General features: G+C 44.1%; 1 protein-coding gene across 1 annotated transcript in view; it reads left to right on the top strand.

Annotated features, from left to right (window-relative positions):
- The window catches only part of efhc2 (EF-hand domain (C-terminal) containing 2), a 118,090-nt gene that overhangs the window by 54,279 nt on the left and 41,920 nt on the right, over positions 1 to 21,891 (top strand). The window contains exon 8 of the mRNA XM_041211811.1: positions 12,396 to 12,561. Within this exon, the coding sequence (XP_041067745.1) occupies positions 12,396 to 12,561 (166 nt within the window). The remainder of the gene's footprint in view (positions 1 to 12,395; positions 12,562 to 21,891) is intronic.

The following is a 21,891-nucleotide window of genomic DNA, read 5'->3' as shown; positions in this document are numbered from 1 at the left end:
AGATGACTAAAGTCCCTTAGATTTAGACTAAGACCTTAATCAACTCAAAGCCTACTGCTCACTCGTCCACTGAAACCATTGGGAGATAGATAAAGTTAAATCATTTTTATAACAGTTACGCATAAATTCTATTCTGCTTTCGTCCTATTCCTAATTCCTACACTCGATTGGAGACTTCATGGGCTGAACTTCGTAGAGAAAATAGTGAGACTGACAGCTCATAATTATGTCTGAGTAAATTGAAATTGCTCATGCACAGTTAAACTGTTGATGTCAGAGATACCCTGCTCCTCTACAGGGTGTGCTGTAACAGTCCTTGCTGATTGACATGGCACTGAATCGAAATAATGGCTTGAACTTTGCATGCTTGCTTACTAGCTCCTTCCTAAAGGCACCAGAAAAAGTTATGGCTGCTGTATTCAGGATTAAGTGTATTTATGACAGTGTGGTAAATGACAAATTCTGGTGCTGAAAGTTTAATTGCAAAAGTGTGGCATCTCATCCTACATAAGTTATTTAGTGCTAGAGATATAAAAAATGCCTTTTTTATTATTTTTCCTATCTATCTCTTTTATCTCCCTTTGTTAATGCCACTTGTCTTTCCTAATCTTTATTTTGCTTTCTGTGCATGTTTTAAATCTAATTTGTGCTTTATTATAAACTCCCACACACATCTCAGTTTGGAAATTGAGGCATCAAAATATTTCTAAGCAAAATTAGTATCTGAGAGACAAAGGAATAAAAAGATTATGCGGATAGGATTAAATGAAGTAGACACTAATACAAAAGCAAAATGCTGCAGATGTTAAAAATCTGAAATAAAAACAGAAAATACTGGAAGGAAATACTCAGCAGGTCAGGCAACATTTGTGGAGAGAGAATCAGAGTTAACATTTCAATCAGTTACCTTTTTTCAGTACTCAAGTAGCTGAGTGTGACCTGCGCTGCTAACTCGCTGCATTCTGAAAAGGGGGTCCAGCAGCATATAAGGCGCATAGCTATACCATCACCTGCAAGCTCCCCTCCAAGGTACACACCATCTTAACTCGGAAATATATTGCTGTTCCTTTGCTATTAAGTTAAAATTCTGGAACCTCCTCCCCAACAGGACTGAGTGTAGTTACACCAGATGGACTACAGCAATTCAAGAAGACAGTTTACCTCAAGGGCAATTAGGGATGGGCAATAAATGCTGGCCTTGCCAGCGATGCCCACATCCCATAATGAATAAAAGAAAAAAACTCTTTTAAGTGTCTGAACAAGTTTAGTGCTTGTTTTTACCAAAGTAATATTAAACAGGCTTTATGCTTTAGCTTACCCGCTGGTGGGTTGCCCAATAACATCCATTACAGGAGGACTAGCTATGGGAGGTCTTTGGAACAACAATACAGCATATAATTTGGATCATTGTGAGCAATGCATTAGGACATCTGTTATTAGTATATTAAAACCATTTCATATAACTGGCAATTCGTGTCATTTTAATTTCTGTGACACTGTACCAGTCATACTTTTTAGATAACATCTCTATAATTACATCTTCTTTGTCAATCTGCGCAATACCAAAGGACATCTTATAATTAAAAATAAATGTGTTTTGGAAAAATTATTCATGAGCAATAGTGTGGAAAACTCATAAATCATATATAATTATTGAATTTGTGTATCACAATTCACAAGAAAATGTCTTATGTTTTTTGTGCAATGCAATAATTTTTTAGAAGTTTAGTGATTGCTAGGATCCAAACAGACAGACATTCTGAATCAACAGCTTTCCACAAATGGGTTAAAATGTTTTTGAGCAGCATCAGAGAATGGAACCTTTTCTAAGACACAGGGGGATCTTCCTGCTCATCTTCAAATAGCATCTTTTATACCTGCTTTCAAACGGGTAGACCCTCATTCAAAATCTAACCCAAAGAATAGCGTCCCTAATAATGTAGCACTTTCCTAATACATTGAATTTAAAAGCCTTGACTGATCTTCAAATATCTCAATGACCATACCCTATCTTAATTCTGCAACACACTTCAGCCTATTTTACTTCTTTCTGTCTCTATTTTTTTCTCCCTTAATCCGATCTTTCTTTCCCTTTCTGTATCTGATTTGACATTGAAGTCACCCAATCTACTTTACATTCCTTCTCAGTCTTTCCATGTATTTTTCTCAGTCTTTCAATCAGATTGGTTAAGGACAGGGTCTTCCTGCATGTGTGCACTCACTTTCCTGGCAGCTGCCATCACTCCTTCATCCTCCAGCAGTCCAGGGTGCCCTGTCCATTCAGGTCCCAAGTGGCCAGTTTCCTTTGATACACTCATTTGAGCTTGCACTTTCAACAACTTAATGGGAAAAATGTTTTGAGCTGAAGGATACAAGGAAAAGTTTAATTAACTACAGATGTCATTGCTGCCCTGCTACAGCAAAATCTTTTCACACTGCTGCATTTCCAAAGTGCCTTGACCTACATTGACAGGGTGAGAGAGGAGAAGGCACTGCCTGTTACCATCTCAAATGAATGAATGCACTGTCATGCTGCAGTTAGCAGGAAACCTAGGAGCCTTTCTTTGTTTAGGTACAGGGAGCTATAATAAGAAGATCAGAAGGCTGGGTTCAGTTTCACTATGTGCTAGGTGTTCTTTTGGATTTCACCCAGCAATTTTACAAGTAGAGGTGGGTCTTTGAGCTCGATTGGAAAATGCAGAATATTCTGCTCTCCCCACCATGCAAACACAACTTATATTAATATTTCCCAGAGGGGATTGAACGGGTCTCAGTTGATTCCAAGAACACATGATTAACTTTATACTGATACCGAATAGTGTTAGTTTGAGTTGTAGACAGCTTGGAGGGACGTAGGGGCCATTATCCACAATTACCCAATGTTCGGTCCAGTGTTGAAGCAAACAGTATGTAAACCCTGTGCTGCTTTCTCAATTGAACGATTTCAGTGTGCAGCTGAGTGCGACCTGCGCTGTTGACTGGTTACATGCTGAAAAGGGATCCAGCAACATGTAGTATGTGTTTCAGCTAGTCTGCATATCTTAAAGGCAGTCTGACCCTCTTAAAGGGGAGCTACCTCATTATACAGAAGCAGCTGCTGACTGTCGGTGGAGGAAGTGTCTATAACTAGAAGCACCTCAACGGAGCAGCAGGCTAGAGAGAAGACACCCAGGTTTTCCAATATGGTGATTGAGTCATTAGTACAGGGAGTGCAAAGAAGGAGGGAAGCAATGTTTCTGCAGGGGCTAGGAGGCCCTCAAGGCAAACCCTAAGAAAAGAATGGAAGAAGGTGGCCAGGGAGGTCAATTTGACCATGAGGATCTGGCAATAGTGCTGCAAGAAGTTCATTCACTTCACATGGGTGGTCAAGTTAAGTGAATGCATTTTCACATGATATCTCCTAACTACTGCACCACCAACCTCATCCGCTGCTCAACGCATGACATGACCATCACTCACCCACCAGCAATCAGGATTCATACCTAACATTCCACATCACCCTCACACACCTGTCAATGTTCAGAATCACAGAATTGTTACTGTGCCGAAGGAGGCCATTTGGCCCATTGTGTCTGCACCAGCTCTCTGAATGAACAGCTCACCTAATTCCATTCTCCTACCTTCTCCACATAACCCTGCACATTCTTTCTTGTCAGATAACAGTCTAAGATAACAGTCTAATTCCCTTTTGAATTCTTCAATTGAACTTGCCTCCATCTCACTCTCAGGCAGAGCATTCCAGACCCTACCTAACAACCTTCCCTTCCTAACAACACTGTGGGTGTACCCAAAACATATGGACTTCAGGGGCTCAAGAAGGCAGCTCATCATCTTCTCAATGGCAACTAGGGATTGGCAATAAATGCTGGCCCAGCCAGAGAAGCCCACATCCCATAAATGAATAAAATTTTTTAAAAAACCACTCACTGCATGAAAAAGTTCTCCCTCATATTACAGTACTTCTTTTACTAATCACTTTAAATCTGTGCCCTCCTGCTTTCGATCCTTTCGCAAGTGGGAACAGTTTCTCCCTATCAACTCTGTCCAGACCCTTCATGATTTTGAATACCTCAATCAAATCTCCTCTCAGCCTTCTTTTCTCTAAGGAAAACAGTCCCAACTTCTCCAAACTGTCTTCAGAACTGAAGTTCTTCATCTCAGGAACCATTCTTGTGAATCCTTTCTGCATTCTCTCCAATGCCATCACATCCTTCTTAAAGTGCAGTGCCCAGAAATGGATGCAATACTCCAGCTGAGGCTGAACTAGTGACTTATACAAGTTCATAACCTCATTGCTCTTGTACTCTATGTTCCTATTAATAAATGTTGCCAGCCTTACTACTCACTACTGTTATCACTTACCCCCAGCTATTCAGCTGTGGCTCGCATGTCAACCAAACATTGCAAAACGATCACTTGCATTCTTCTGTCTCTCTTGCAGGACAGTTCCTCTTTAGTTACTTCTTTTGAAGGAAATGGAATAGCATTTGCTCTAAATAATCCAGACAGTTTATGCAAACAGATAAGGGGTATCCAAAAATAACAGCGAAACAGAATTAAACCCATTTGTAGAGGTTTTGCTTTTTACTTCTTCCAGTTCATACGATCACTTGGTGGCACTGTTGATCTTGGAGGAAGTCTCCTTAAATAGAAGAAAAACAAACACAAGTAATTAACTCATTGAGTATTGAATTCCTTTTCAGCTTTCAGAATAAATTGTAAATACAATTTTTGTACTAGTGCACAATGCCAAATGCAGTAAGGAAAAAGCGAAGAACCCCACAGAATATCCTTTTGAAAAAAAAACAGTTCCTGTAAATTCCGACATATAAGTCATTTTGTCATCCAACTTTAACAAACAAGGCATGAATGTCAAATTTTACATTCTATTTTTCCCTATTTTTTTCTGCTCCTAGTAGTTTGCTTTGCATCATGTATTTTTCTCCCAATGAGATTGCAGCCAGACAGCTGATCTGATGTATAGGATCAGCCACCAATGACCTAACCACAAGGAGGTATATTTTTTTCTTCTTCCCTTTGGAGAAAGTACCTGATGCCCAACACTTCTCCCTGATTCCCATGATATCATAACCTAATTGCATAGAACTTAGTGAGCACAACTGCACATCTTATCATTCCTTGGTGACATTGGGCTGCTCCATCATGGAACACAGCTCACTCTTCTGTGTGTGCTGTTTCAATGCACCTGGCAGAAAAGGTGATCCAGAGTGACCTGGGGGGACTTAAGGAAACCTAAAATCAGTACCACACTGACAGTAATTAAAGATAAAGTGCATGTATTGTAGCTAGTAATTTAATAATCAGCTTGGGCAGGAAAAGGAAAACGGAACACATTCAGTTGAATCACGGTACCTGGATAATCTGTTGGCACATTTCTAGCCCACTAACCCAGCAGCTGCTCTGGTACCTACACGAGGCCTTTACTATCTGGCAAAATGGCTCAAGTTGGTTGTTTACCTAACAGTATATTCAAAGTAATAGAATCCATTGGAAATCATCAGTTAACCCTGATTGAGTTGAGGAAATTATTATTTACTATGTAAATAGATCACAAGATGGTCTCACCTTATGTATCAATCAAGAAGTTGGAGGAAAGGTGGACACGGATTTTGGAAGTGACAACATGTTCAAGGACTTTGTGGAGGAAACGGGGATTGGAGATGGGCTATTAGATTTCAAGGATGCAGGGGCCAAGAGAGGATTTTTTGAGGATGTATGTTGGTTTGGAAGAGAGGGGAAAGGACCTCAGGAGCAGGTATGCAATAATGCAAGAGCCTATAGGATGTGTTCACAGAGGCCCTAACCAAATCTAAGACCTCATCAAAACTCACCATAATCCAGGATTAAAATATTATAACAATTAAAAATGCTGTCAGATGTGTGTGTTCTACTACTTCTTCAGAACCTTGAAACATTGAATTATTTCTACTCTTCACAATGCTGAATATTTTCTTCCAGTATTTTTTGTTTTAGTTTCCAATTTCCTATATTTACATTTGTTTTGTTTCTTAATTTGTTGTATATCAATCAGGCCTAGATCATGCTTCCAGAAAGACTTCTGTACACCCAACAGATACCATGAGGCCCATGGCAATAAGAACTTTGAAGTTTTAGTTTAGATGCCAATACAAGCACCTAAACCTAAATGAGACTCCATGTTGAACAAAACAGCAATGTTGGGACAACCTGTAGTAGGTAGCAGGCAGGATTAATTCTACAGCTGGTGCTTTTGCTGACACCACAGAGAGCTCCTTAAATATTTTGGGCAACCAGAGGCAGTACGAGAAAAGATAGATCAATAGTTATTCTGACCCAAGAGCAAAGTACTGCGGATGACAGAAATCTGAAAGAACAGAAAATGTTGGAAATAATCAGCAGGTCTGGCATCCTTTGACCAGATTTTTGTGGAGTTGTAGAGACTCTACAGACCTTTAAAAATGATGGATAAGACCTAGATCTGGAAGCCCTGCCCCATTTCCAGCAGATCCCATTTTTGATGGTAGGGGAAAAATGGTGGTAAGGAAAGCATGAAGCACATAGGTGTGAATTACGAATTGTCTGGGCCATTTAAACTCAGTGCATAGGACAAGCAGACTTGTTTTTCACTCCAGGAATACCCTCTACCTGCAGTATGCAGTATGGTGGAGATAAGGTAGGTAGAATTGTCAATCTGTCAAATTATTTAAATCCCCTGTCCTTCAAAAATTGAGAAAAAAGCTCCTGTCTGAGAGTTAAAAAAAATCTGTTCTAGCAGTTTCAACAGATGTTTGTTGCCATAATCCTAAATGCTATCATTTTGGTATTATTACTGCTTGACTGCTTTCCACAACCTATCATTATCATAGTAGGGCTGTAGTTAGATTGACAGCTCAACAAGGTTAGTAAAGGAGTAGCTTTCTTTGATGTAGAGTTATGAATACAAATACAATGAATAAAAATGCTTTAATAAGGGATGAATTACTTGAGAAGTTTTAAATGTATTGAATTGGCTTTCGTGAATGGGACTTTATATAATGAAGTCTGTAATAGATATTTAGAAATTTATTTTATTTTGTCTCAGCATGCCCCCTGACGTTTGCCTATGCTGGTTACTAGATGAGTTGGTATGAGGTGTGTAAGGGCAAAGGGTGCTGGGTGGGGTGCATGGGTTGGCATGAGTTGGCACTGTATTGTCATGGGGGCTAAAGGGGCCGTGTGGATGGATGGGGGGCATTGGTTAACATGAAGAGCATGAGGTGCCATTGGAGGTAGGTAAGGGGTATGAGTTGGCTGGCTGGGGCATGGGGAGTGGGTGGGGGTGTGAAGAATCAAGCCTAGAGGGCCTAATATTTAACAAAACACAGGGATAAAGTCCCAGAGAAACGAGGTGGGCCTTTTAACCAGCCTGTCTTGGCACTCGGCATTACCTGTAGCCACCTCACATCTGTGTCCTTGGGCGGCGAGCCCGACTCTATCCCATGCCCATTTCCCAGATTGAAACTCATGGCATTTGGGGGACTTTTTCTGGAGGCGGGTGCTCCAAGCTGGGAAATTTCCAGATTCAAGCTACCCCCATCGGGAGCGAAAATTCGCCCATTTCTACACCAATCTGCCAGACTTGCTGAACAGTTTTTGCAATCCTGATGACTTGTATGAAGGGATAGCTGGAAAGCCTGTGGAATTTTTTCCTAGAAATGATATGCTTGGAAGTCACTACTTGGATTTTTGGTGATCTTCCTGAGCGACATAGCTTGTGAGAGACTGAGGGCGGAATAGTCCCAGATTTGCACAAAGTGCAGTAGCAGGAGGCAAAGAAGATGTGTCACTCGCCAGCTGCAATGGCAGCTCTTTGCGCTATATCATCCCATTCCCAGCGTATCCCACATAATTAATTATGCATTCACGGGGAACACGCTGGCAGGCGGGTTCAGATTTGCCCGAGACACCGTGACCTCAGAACTTCCTCGCTGCAGGCACCATATTTAAGGCACACCAAAGCGCATGCTTACTTCATGTCTTCAGATCAGGACTGCAGGTGACAGATGGCCCCGAAAGCAAAGAAGATGGCAGCCCCGAAATTTAGCGATGCCTCTCTGGGGTGCCTGCTGGACACAGTAGAAGGCTGCTGCTAAGTCCTCTACTCCCACTCTGGTTGCAGGAGGTCCACCAGAGTCACCAAAGTGGCCTGGGAGATGGTTGCAGCAGTGGTCAGCGTCACCGGAGTACAGAGGAGGTCAGCCATCTAGTGCAGGATGAAAGCTCTCATCCAATCTGCGTCAGGGTAAGTCAACCACCTCATCACTCTCAACTCACACGCTCAAAAACCCATCACACATCCACAGGGATCTCACATCTCAAAAAACAACACCACTAACTCTCTCACACACCCTCACACCTCCATCAGTCTCATATCGTCTGAAGCTCGCATCCTCATCCTGTCCATGGCTCCGCACACCACACGAACATTCCACACAGTGCCATGCACCTGCTCACACTCTCTCCATCTGTTTTCATGCAGGAGAAGCTGGCTCACAACAGCAGGGAGAGGTCTCAGACTGGGGATGGAGTGACCCACATTAGGCCCCTCACTCACTTTGAGGAGCGTGCCATCACGCTGACTGGTGAGGACGTGGACTGTGCCAGCAGTGTTAGTGAAGTTGGCATGAATGCCCACATAAGTATCCTGCACCACATCATCCCTCTCTCAATGAAATTGTGAGTGTTCCCTCTCCTGATTTTGACTCTGCTGCCATGCACTAATTATCTCTGGTTCACAGGGCGTTCTGCCAAGCGACTGACACCCTCAGCCAACCAATCCCTCAGCTCCATCCAGGTTCATCCTTCCAGCCAAGTAGACACCTCCTCCGTTGAAGAGCCGGAAATAAACGGGCTGGAAGGCCTGTCACAGTGCTTATTCACACCCTCCACCAGCGCAGAGAGAAACACCTCTGTGGGACCTAAACCTAGAGCAGGCTCAGGTTCACAATCTGATGGTTATCCCACGGACATGTGTCTGCAGCAGGAAGAGGCAGGTTCAGCAGAGCTCCCTGGCACTTGGAGGATCTTGGGTAAGAGGTATCTCTGAGGTCCAAGTCAGATGACAAGCCTCTGGATTTGGCCTTCCAACTCATTGTGAAGAGGCAGCAGGCGGGGGAACATCACGCAGAACTGTTGGAAGCCCTCAACAGTGTGGCAAGTGAGTCAGAGGAGTGACTCTACCTGCTCTCTGATGAGTGGTGCCCACATGTATGGAGGTCTCCATGTGAAAGATGGCAGATGCCATGGAGACCCTGGGACAGCAGAATTTGGAGATGCACACAGACCTGCACTCCATCGCAGTAGCCATGGGTGAGTTTCTGCAGTGCCAGTGCGAAAGGGAAATGGGGCACCTCAATGTCACTCCAGATGCTCCTTCCCCTCAAGGAGTTAGGCTGGGGCCCTCAGGTACCTGAAGGGAGGAGGAGCTGCAGCTGGACACCCCTGGGTCATCCACTTAGGAATCTCAGAGGCAGCCCTCTCCCCCTGAGTCCACTTTACCTGTGACCCCGTCAACCTCGTCCTCTGTCATCGCAGAGGGAACAGCTGGCCCACAGAAGGACAGGGCCCTCAAGACTTCAGTCTCCAGAGGATGCACTCTGAAGTCAACAGAGGAGACAGGGCCAACCATTGCACAGGCTGTCTCCACCCCTCAGAACTCCTTCCTCCCCACTGGACTCCTTCTTCCCCCTGGACGTCTTCCCCCCACCGAACTCCTTCCTGCCACCAGACTGCTTCCTCCCTGACCCCGCAACCCCCGCCGCCCCTGGGTCCTTCTGCTGTCCAAACGCCTTCCCCTGTCCCAACTCCTTCCCTTACACCTTCCTCCCCACTTACACCTCCCCCACACTTGCCACATTCTCCCTGTTACTCCTTCTTCCCCCCCTACCTCACCCCTGATACCTTCATTCCCTCCCCCAACCTCATCCCCACCTGACACCTTTGTTCTCCAGACACTGCACCTCCCTCCCCCAACCTCACATCCCCGGTATACCTTCCTCTCCCAGTCAAACCTAGACCTCCCTCTTCCTGCACCCCCCACCCAATAGGTACACTTCCGTCTCCCACTTACAGCTGGACCTTCCTCTGCCCACCCTCGCTGACCATCCAGGCAGCCCATCGCCAAAACAATAATGTTCCAAAGTGGACCTGAGAGATCAACAGAGACCTCCCATCTTCCAAGAACTGCTTTGCAGTGGAGCCATGTCCATGACAGTATGCAATACATGTGTTCCTCCAGGGTGCGGGAGCTCTAGGCCTCTCACATCTTCCACTCCTCCGATGTCCGTGACCTGCCCTAATATTAAGCCCCAACTTCTGTACGTCAGGCTTATCCAGACATGTTCTGGACTAGCGTGTTTTCTTGCTGGCGTAACAGTAAATCTGGCATGGGTTGGGCCTTACTTTGCATCCCATTAGCAGCGTGCAAAGCAGTTTCATGCCGGTCTCCAGCAGGATTGTCATTCTGCCATGGCGGACACCATCGGATGATCCCGCTGTCCTTTTATGCCGACGTGGAACCGTCTTTTGGCCTTCTCACCATATTATGTCCCCGCTCGCCATGACACCCTACACCAATGGGGCTGGAAAATTCAGGCCTGAATCTTCATTTTGCCTATCATTTCCTTATGGCCCAGAGTTTTAGTATTAAGCAGCTGCCTGGGTCGTGACATCACCAGAAGTCCCTTTATTTCCTTAAGTGATGTTTCAATGACATTAATCTAACTTCAAAGCATCAAGAATTTTACAGGGAGCAGTTATTAATGGGACCAGGATACCTTTATAATTGATAAGACTTCCATCCTCCCCTTAAAAATCAAATGACAGTCATAGAAAGAGTCAAGGCTTATGTGAGCTGCACTGATGATATCCAGGCCAGGCAAGCGGTGTGTACCTCCGAAGAATTGAAAATGCTTGAAAAGGTTTTTTTGGCAGATTGATTCCTCTTGATCAGGTCCAATTGGACTGTTGGTGGAGTTAGAATGGAGAATGGGCAACCCTTCTTCCACCTCACCCTACCTCTCCCCCATACCCTCTCCCTTCCCCTCCTTTGGTTGGTGCTGGTTTTTCTAGCAGCCTGAAGGATGCACCCACCAACCCATGCAAGTGGAATGCCCTTCTGCTGATTGCACAAACGCTGATGGGGCCAATGTTAAACAGCACAGTCATGCACAATCCAGAAGCCAGGGAATATTTGGACAAGAGCAAGGAGGTTATGTTGAACTTGTATAAGACACTGGTTTGGCCTTAGCTGGAGTATTGTGTCCAATTCTGGACTTCACACTTTAGAAATGATGTGAAAACATTGGAGGAAGTGCAATAATGATTCACTAGAATAGTTCCAGGGATGAGGAATTTCAGCTATGAAGAGAAATTGCAGAATTTGGGACTCTTATCCTTGGAGAAGAGAAAGCTGAGAGGAGCTTTGATAGAGATATTCAAAATCAGGAATGGTCTGGACTGAGTAGGGAGAAGCTGTTCCCACTTGTGAAAGGATCAAGAATGAGAGAGGATGGCAAAAAAAGCAAAAGTGAGATGAGGAAAAACTTTTTCACGCAATGAGTGTTAAGGTCTGGAATTCACTGCCTGAGAGTGTGGTGGAGACAGGTTCAACCGAGGCATCCAATGGAAACTTAGACTGTTATCTGAAAAGGAAGAATGTGTATAGGGAGAAAGTGGCAGAATGGCACTAGGTGAATTGTTCATTCGGAGAGCCGGTGTAGATACGATGAGCCAAATGGTCTCCTTCTGTGCTGTAACAATTCTGTGATTCTGTGAAATGCATTTTCAAACATATAATGTAAAATGCAGCATTTTTTTCTTTTGGTTGCCCTGAGTCTCCCCTCAGCAACTGCCTGCCAAGGAAAGTGCACATTACTCTGTCAGTGGGAACGACTAGGAAGCTGTGTGTACATTTCAAAGTTTGCTGTTTACACACCTGGGTGAAGCTACAGATTATGTAAACTGAATTTTATTAGTGTTATTTAATATACTGTCCAATGGAAGTAATCATCACAGATTTATGCAGCAATAAATAAGAAAGACAGTTATGTTATTTAAGCACATGTTACAGGAATAAAAACAGACACACTAAGACTCCATGTGAATTTGTGGCACTGTATTTTATTTTCATCATCTCGACCCAGAGGAAATTGCACTTTTAAGCACCATCTAAAAACTAATTTGTATAGTTTATTGGAAATTGAACTGTATTATCTATGAGTTATGCAGAAAATTTTTAAGCAATCAAATTATGTTTGGAAATAAATGTGTTCCTACCATCTGTTGCACTGAAAGAATCTCTAATATTGGTTGTAAAATAGCCAGGCAAATATGGTTATCATTTTGTTTTCTAATAGTGGACTTCACACCAGTCAAATACAAGTCAAAACCAACGACTAAAGTTGAAAGAAAAATCCCTCCATACAATGGCTTTGGATCAGAAGAGGACTCCCTTAACTCAACCCTGAGTCTAGTACCCAAAGCTCCACAACGTAACATCATGAAATTCATGGAAAAGGACAGGTAAGACAGATGCCAAGGGAGAAAATGCAAGATATAAGACTTTTGTCCATTTAAGGGTTTCATATGATATCATGAATAATAAGTGGATTTTTCATCTCTTGGAGCTCACAACTGAATTACTGCTTATCAGTTCCTTTTATGATATATAGAACATTTTTAACTTCCATTCATGCAAGCATTTATTTTCTTTGCTATCACTGAATGATAGTAAAAATAGTGGCAGACCTCAGAATATTTGTTTCTGTGGGCGGTGAAATATATAGTATTCAGATAAATCATAAACACCTAGGGGGGAAATTTGTTTGGAAAAGTGGCACTGCACAGACTATGTTAATTCCCCTGGGCAGACAGTGCATATGCCGCTACCTTCACAGCTCACCAGGTGCTCTTCAATGATATCAATGAAGTGATACTACATGAACAAATTTTTCCCACACATTTTCTTCTTTTTGGAGTTTATTACACACCGTAATGCCCCCTCTATTTTCCAGGAATGTCAGTAACCAGAATCATTTAAATAAAAGTTGTGTGCTGCAATGGAGGGACTTCAGGGTCTTTCTAGGTGAATGAAATAATTATTTGCTAAATCAAATGGCTCTCTGCATCTGCAATTACTTCCTGGTCTTGTGAATTCATTACTTAGTAAAGCATGTAAAAACACAAGTAAGAATGTAAAAGACCATCCAAACCATCCAGCTCTTGTACTGAGATCTAACACAGCTTTAAGGGGGCAGGAGACTAGATTTTAGATGTGAAAATCAAGGGCACTATGGTCTAGAAATTGGATTGTGGCCAAATTGGGACATAATCCTGATGCCCGGCACTCAAATGTGTCCTCAATGTAGTTCTGGGAGTTTGGTGAGTTAAGGCAATCTTAAACTTCTTTCCAAAAATCTAATATCGTTTGAATTTAACTTTTAACTATAAGTACTGTTTAATTCTAAATCTCATCTAGGGGCCCAAGCAGGGTGATAGAAGCTATCCACTGGGAAGCAGCTATAGTTACTTAAGAAAACTAGCTTGAACTGGCTTTCTGTATGTGGGCTCAGCTAATGCCTTTAGTTTCAGAAAATATAAATTTAGACATTTCAATGTGACCCAGCAGTGGAGTGCGACCTCAATGGAGTGATGGGAGTTTGGTGAATTGAGGGAGTTCAGTGAGGAGGGAAGGGAGGTGCTCCTTTGCTTTTTCAAACTTTTTCACCCTGTAGCATTGGTTCTTGCTCTACTATAAGGGAAGACACTAGCTGTATGGTGACTACCTGGTGAGTGGTTAAGGTCTGTTGGAGTGCTTAGTATTAGGGACAGTGTATTAAAAGCCAGCTGAGGACATGGGAGTTGAGATAAATCTATAAATAAAAATAGCTAAAACTTTAAAATTAACATAAAATAATTAAACAAACATATACCTGGGTATTTAAGAAATGTGTAACTTTTAGATGTCAGTTGTACTAATATTTAATAAGCACAGTAAATTGTATCATGCATAGAAATTGCTCTAGGTTAATTAAGAAAGTAATTAAATTAAATTAACTAAATAACATAAGTAACAATAGCAGGACAGGTGTTATGTTGCAGCTGTGGAATATAGGAGGTATTGGATACCAGAATGATCCAGGACAAACACGTCTGCAGAAAGTGTAAGCAGATAGAGGAATTCTGGATCAGGATTATTGATCTGGAAGCCGAACTGCAGATACTGCTCAACATAAGGGAGGGGGAGAAATACCTGGACACTTTGTTCCAGAACACATCTTAGAATAGGGTCGTCTGTTTGGGTCAGCGGTGAGGGACAGGGGAATGTGACCATGAGTGAAGCAGCTAAAAGGACCGAACAGATAGTAGTGGAAAAGCCTCAGACCTTGCAATTGTCAAACAGGTTTGAGGTGCTCATGACCTGTGTGGATGAAAGCAAGGTCTGCAAGTGGATGAACAGGCTAGCATGGTACTGTGGCACAGGAAGCCGTTCAATGAGGGGGAGTGAACAGGAATGTTGTCATATCAAGGGACAGTATAGTGAGGGGGATTGACACTGTTCTTTGCGGCAAAGAGTGATAGTCCAGACAGTGTTGCCTGCCCAGTGCCAGGGTTCAGGGCATTTGTTCAGGGCAGAAGAGGAACTTAGAGTGAGAGGGGGAGGATCCAGTTGTTGTGGTACATGTAGGTACCAACGACCTAGGCAGGACAAGGAAAGAAGTTATGCATAATCAGTATGAAGAGCTATGCACCAAATTAAGAAGCAGAACCTCAAAAGTAATAATCTCTGGATTGTTACCTGAACCGAGTGCAAATTGGCATTGGACAAGTAAGATTAGGGAAATGAAGAACAAAAACAAAAATACCTGGAAAAATTCAGCAGGTCTGACAGCATCTGCGGAGAGGAATGCAGTTGACGTTTCAAGTCCGTATGACCCTTCATCAAAACTAGAACATATAGAAATGAGATAAAATATAAGCTGGTAGAGGGGGGTGGGACAGTTAGACCTCAATAGGGGGCCAGTGATAGTTGGAGGCCAAGAAGAGAATGCCAAATATGTCATAGACAAAAGGACAAAGGGGTGTTATGGTGGTGATATTATCTAAAGGATGTGCTAATGGGGACATTAAGGGTAGCAAGCAGGACAAGCTAGTGGCAGATGGCCCTAATGGGGGTGGGGCAGGGGGAAGGGATCAAAATGGGCTAAAAGGTGGGGATGAAACAATACATCGAAATAAATTTAAAAATAGGAGGGAAAAGAAAAATATATTTGTAAAAAAATGATAAATTATTGGATTAGAAAGGGGGTGGGGATGGAGGAGAGAGTTCATGATCTGAAATTGTTGAACTCAATATTAAGTCCAGAAGACGGTAAAATGCCTAATCGGAAGATGAGGCGCTGTTCCTCCAGTTTGCGTTAAGCTTCACTGGAACATTGCAGCAGGCCAAGGACGGATATATGGGCATGAGAGCAGGGTGGTGTGTTGAAATGGTAAGTGACAGGGAGGTCTGGGTCATGTTTACGGACAGACCGAAGGTGTTCTGCAAAGCGGTCACCCAGTCTGCGTTTGGTCTCTCCAATGTAGAGGAGACCGCATTGGGAGCAGTGAATGCAGTAGACTAAATTGAGGGAAGTGCAAGTGAAATGCTGCTTCACTTGAAAGGAGTGTTTGGGCCCTTGGACGGTGATGAGAGGGGAAGTGCGATTGCATGGGAAGGTGCCGTGGGAGGGGGTTGAGATGTAGGGGGTTATAGAGGAGTGGACCAGGGTGTCCTGGAGGGAACGATCCCTGCGGAATGCCGCCAGGGGGGGTGAAGGGAAGATGTGTTTGGTAGTGGCATCATGCTGGAGTTGGCGGAAATGGCGGAGGATGATCCTTTGAATGTGGAGGCTGAATGCTTGGCTCAAAGACTGGTGTGGGAGAAGTGGGTCCAGTTTGTGGGGCTCTGGCATCAGTACTGGGGAATGTGGAGGCTGCACCATTGGGACAGTCAACACCTGAACCATGCTGGGACCAGTGGTCTAGCAAGCCGCATAACCAGGGAAGGAGAGAGGGCTTTAAATTAAACAAGGGGGGTGGTGAGGGATCAAGTTTGGGTAGATGTAGCAAATCAAGGGGTAGAGTCAAGGCAGGAGACCAAAATAGTAATATAGGAAATGAGGGTCAGAGAATGGCAGGAAGGGACAGAGAGAATAAACCTTAGAATACGCCAACAGTCAAGACTAGGGGCGGAAGTTTCATGCCCGCAGGCATCAGGCGTGTTCGGTGGCGTGAGTGAACAATATGGCGAGAAGGCCAAAAATCAGTTCACAACATCATGAAACCAGCTTGCAATTGTCTGCTCAACCCATCGATGTCTTGGCACTCCCAGGACATCCATAGGGTGGTGTGTTGAAATGGTAAGCGACAGGGAGGTCTGGGTCATGCTTACGGACAGACCGAAGGTGTTCCGCAAAGCGGTCACCCAGTCTGCGTTTGGTCTCTCCGATGTAGAGGAGACCGCATTGGGAGCAGTGAATGCAGTAGACTAAATTCCCAGGACATCCATAGCGGAGGTGGAAGTAGCCTGCTGACTGCTACACACTGTCTGTGATGACCTTGATGGGCTTGCTCTGGAGGGCTGAGACCTGGAGGGCCATGGCCTGCTTTCGGGGGCCTGCTGTATGACAGTGGCACCCTCCTCGACCAGTGGAGCTGGAGTTGGTGAGGTCACAGGAAGAGGGGATTCAGATGGGCCGGACACTCCCAGAGTCACCTGGATGAATGGCCTGGATGGTACACGAGCTGATCTTCCTCTCTATGGATGCCCAAGGGGTCCCTGGCTGACCTCTAGAGGAGAAGGGGTAGCTGAAGTGAGATTGCTGCCCTGCACCCGCCTCGCGTGCACACTATTGAGGGAAACTATGACATCAGTGATGGAGTTCAGCCCGCGCAGCAGCCCTGGACAAAGGTGTCCATGGCAGTTGTCATCCTACCAGTGTTGACCTTGGTGCGTTGGTATGCTGGTGCTAACACCTCAGCCTGAAGGTGGCCGGATTCCTCCATTGTGCCTTGCAATCTTCTTGCATCCCTCCCTGATGTCCCCGAGCTTGCCTTTGCAGCTCCAGCATCTGTGACATGACTGAGTCCAGACGTTCATCTTCTGACTCAGACTCAGCCATCTTCTGGCTTCCAGCAGTCCTGGGAAGTCCTTGCTGCTACCTGCTGTGGAGCAGACAATGTGATGTGCTCACCAAATTGTGATCCCTGAGGCTACTCTAAAGCTAGATCCCAACAAAGTGTGTGTCTCTGCGCTGGTGGAGGGTGTAGGTGAGCACTGTGATGGGTCTTCAGGGAGGGTTTCAGCAGATTCCTCTTCCGAGTTTGATTGGAGGACCTGGGTTGTGGACTCTCTTGTCAATTTCCCAGATGTGCCTGCGAAAGCAAGAGGAGATAATTAGTGCATGGCAGTGGCCTGTGAAACAGGGCACATCACTCACAACATGGCTTTCTGATGGATGTTGCACTGCTGGATCCTCACTTGGTAAAGCACCACCGACCTCACCATCAGCACAGGAACAGTCCAGATTCTTGCCGGCCAGCTGGCATGAGGACCTTGATTTCAGGCATTCCTCCACCAGTAAACGACCTCTCCCTCTTGTTGTGTGCCAGTTTGTCCTGCGTGAATACAGATGGAGAGAGTGTAAGCAGGACGCCTGCCAGGCCAAATGATAAGTATGCCTGGCATGTGTGGGTGGTGAGTGGTCCCATGGATGGGATGAGGACAACGAAAGTGTTTGTGAGATGATGATGTCCCTTGAACTGGCAGCGAGTGAACTCACTGTGGATGTGTGATGGGTTTGTGAATGTGTGAGTTGAGAATGATAATGGCAGAACAGAGGAGATCATTCATCTTCTTGTGGCACTGGGTGGCTGTCCTCTTTTGCAGGGCGTTGGCGCTGACCACCACTGCCATCACCTCACAAGCCAGATTAGCGATGTTGTTGCCCATCCTGCGGCCAGTGCGCAGATAGAGGAACATCGTGGCGAGCCTCCACTGCATCCAAAAGGCGCTCGAGGAATACATCGTTGAACCTGGGAGCTGCAGTCTTTTTGCCTTTCAGAGTCATGTCTTCTTTGCAGTAGTCATGGGCTGGGAGCACTGAGAGGTGTGCGCGTGGCTACAGTTTAAATATGACGCCCGGTATGATGAAGCGGCGAGGTGATGGCGTGGCAGGCGAATGAGAGCCCACCTGCCATGGAAATGGTGTGTTTTTTGGAAATGCATAATTAATGCAGCAGGTTTGGAATGATACAGCGTGAAAAGTTACCTTTGCAGCCGGCTTGTTAAATGTCATTTTATCTGCCCGCCACCCCACTTATTGCAAATTTGGGATGATTCCACCCTAGATGTTACAAAGATAACAAAAAGACAAAACTTAAGGCTTTGTACCTGAATGCGTGTAGCATTCATAACAAAGTAAATAAATTGATGACGCACATTGGAGCAAATAAATATGATCTGATAGCCACTACAGAGGGGTGGTACGGTGGTGGAGTGGTTAGCACTGCTGCCTCACATCTCCAGGGACCCGGATTCGATCCTAACCTTGGGTGGCTCTCTGTGTGGAGTTTGCACATTCTCCCTGTGTCTGCGTGGGCTTCCACCTGGTGCTCTGGTTTCCTTCCGTCTAAAGATGTGCTGGTTAGGGGGATTGGTTACAGTAAATTTTCCCCCAGTGTGTGTGTCTGTGTTTGTGTGTGTGAGTGTATGCCCTGTGATGGACTGGAGTCCCATCCTGGGTGTACCTCACCTAGCGCCTATTGCCTGTTGGGATAGGATCCGACTCTGCACAACCCTGAATTGGATGACAAAAACAAAAACAGAAATACCTGGAAAAACTCAGCAGGTCTGGCAGCATCGGTGGAGAAGAGGTGAAATATAAGGGGTGAAATATAAGCTGGTTTAAGGGGGGGTGGGTGTTGTTGGGACAAGAAGAGCTAGGTAAAGGGCCAGTGATAGGTGGAGATAACCAAAAGATGTCACAGACAAAAGGACAAAGAGGTGTCGAAGGTGGTGATATTATCTAAAGGAATGTGCTAATTAAGGGTAGAAAGCAAGACAAACAAGGTACAGATAGCTCTAGTGGGGGGTGGGGTGGGGTGAAGGAATACTAAAAGGGCTAAAAGGTAGAGATAAAACAACAGATGGAAATACATTTAAAAATAATGGAAATAGGTGGGAAAAGAAAAATCTATATAAATTATTGGAAAAAACACAAAGGAGGGGGAAAAACGGAAAGGGGGTGGGGATGGAGGAGAGAGTTCATGATCTAAAATTGTTGAACTCAATATTCAGTCCGGAAGGCTGTAAAGTGCCTAGTTGGAAGATGAGGTGTTATTCCTCCAATTTGCATTGAGCTTCACTGGAACAATGCAGCAAGCCAAGGACGGACATGTGGGCAAGAGAGCAGGCTGGAGTGTTGAAATGGCAGGCGACAGGGAGATCTGGGTAATGCTTGTGGACAGACCGAAGGTATTCTGCAAAGTGGTCACCCAGTCTGCGTTTGGTCTCACCAATGTAGAGGAAACCGCCATTGTAAATAGAGGCATTTGTACAATAGTTGAAATGACCTTGGTTCAGGAGATCAGGATGTAGAATTGGTTTGGGTGGAGATGAGGAATAGTAGGGGAAAGAAGTCACTAGTGGGAGTGGTCTACTGGTCTCCTAACAATAACCACAATGTAGGACAAGGTATGCAACAAGAAATATTGGGTGCAGATGACAAAGGAATGGTAATAACCATGGCTGATTTTAATCTACACATGAACTGGAAAAATCAGAGTGGCAGTAGTTGCCTGGATGAGGTGTTCATAGAATGCTTTTGAAATAGTGTCTTAGAGCAGCACATTCCAGAGCCAATCAGAGAATGGGTTATTTTAGACTTGGTACTGTGTAATGTGACAGGATTAATTAATGACCTCAGAGTAAAGGCAATAGAACAGCAACCAGAACATGATTAAGTTTTACATGCAGTTTGCAAGGGAGAAGAGTGGGTCTAAGACTAGCATGTTAAACTTCAATAAGGGCAATTATGTGGGGACAAAAGCTGAGCTAGCTGAAATGAACTGGGATACTCGGCTAGACTGTAGATCAATAGAGAAACAATAGCAGACGATGAAGGAGATATTTCAGAATACTCAGAATAAGTATATTCCTACTGTAAAGTAAAATTCTAAGGGGAGAACCCATAATCCGTGTTTAACTAAAGAAGCTAAGGAAAGCATCAAGCTTAAGGAAAAAGCATATAACTGTACAAAGATGAGTGGCAGGTCAGATGATTGGTCAGGATATAAAGGACAGCAGAGAATGACTAAAAGGTTAATTAGGAGAAATAAATTGAGTATTGTGAGGAAATTAGTTAGAAGTGTAAAAGCAGATAGCAAGAGACTCCATCCACATCTATTTAAAAAGGAAAAGTGTAAGTAAAGTGAGTATTGGTCCTCTGGAGTGTGAGAATGGGGACTTAATGGTAGATAATAAGGAATGGTGATGAAATGAACAAATATTTTGCTTCTGTCTTCATTATAGAAGACACAAAAATATTCCAGTAATAGCTGTAAATCAGGGTGTGGAAAGGAGAGAGGAACTTGGTGAAATTACAATCACTAGGGAAGTAGTACTAAGCAAACTGATGGAACTGTGGGCTGACAAGTCTCTGGGTCCTGCTGGACTTCCTCCTAGGGTCTTAACAGAGGTGACTGAAGAGGTAGTATTTGCATTGGTGTTAATTTTCCAAAATTCCCTAGATTCTGGAAGGGTTCCATCAGATTGGAAAGTAGCAAACCTCTATTCAAGAAGGGAGAGAGGCAGAAAACAGGAAACTATAGACCAGTTATCTTCATGTCTGTTGTGGGAAAGGTGTTCGAATCAATCATTAAGGAGGTTATAGCTGGGCACTTAGAAAAACTCAAGGTAACCTGGAACAGTCAGCATGGTTTTGTGAAAGGGAAATCATGCTTAACCAATTTATTGGAGTTCTTTGAAGGAGTAAACTGCACTGTGGATAAAGGGGAGCCTATAGATGTACTGTACTTGGATTTCTAGAAGGCAGATAAGGTGCCACATCAAAGGTTATTACAGGAAATAAAAGTTCATGGTGTAGGGGGTAACATATTAGCATGCATAGAAGATTGGCTGGCTGGCAGAAAACAAAGAGTATGCATAAATGGGTCTTTTTCTGATTGGCAGGATATGATGACTGGAGTCCTGCAGGGGTCTGTGCTATGGCCTCAACTTTTTATGATTTATATCAATGACTGAGACGAGGGGAGCAAAGGTATGGTCACAGATGACACACAATGCAAAGATAAGTAGGAAAGTTTGTTGTGAAGAGGACATAAGGAGGTTGCAGGTGGATATAGCTATGTTAAGCGAGCGGGCAAAAATCTGGCAGATGGAATATAATGTGGGAAAATATAAAGTTGTTCACTCTGGCAGGAAGAATAAAAAAGCAGAGTATTACTTAAACGAAGAACAGTTGCAGAATTCCGAGGTGCAGAGGGATCTAGGTGTTCTAGTGTATGAGTCACAAAAAGTTAGTATGCAGGTACAACAAGTAATTAGGAAGGCTAATGGAATGCTATCCTTTATTATAAGAGGAATTGAACATAAAAGTAGGCATGTTATGCTTCAATTATACAGGGCATTGGTGAAGCCATATCTCAAATACTGTGTGCAGTTTTGGTCTCCTTATTTAAGGAAGGATGTAAATGCATTGTAGGCATTTCAGAGGAGGTTTACTAGACTGATACCTGGAATGAGGAGGTTGTCTTATGAGGAAAGGCTGGACAGGCTGGGCTTGTTTCCAC

The sequence above is a fragment of the Carcharodon carcharias genome, chromosome 18, assembly GCF_017639515.1.
Source record: "Carcharodon carcharias isolate sCarCar2 chromosome 18, sCarCar2.pri, whole genome shotgun sequence".
Classification (NCBI taxonomy): Eukaryota; Metazoa; Chordata; class Chondrichthyes; order Lamniformes; family Lamnidae; genus Carcharodon; species Carcharodon carcharias.
Note: the sequence above shows the minus strand (reverse complement) of the source record. Positions and strands in the feature narration are given on the sequence as shown.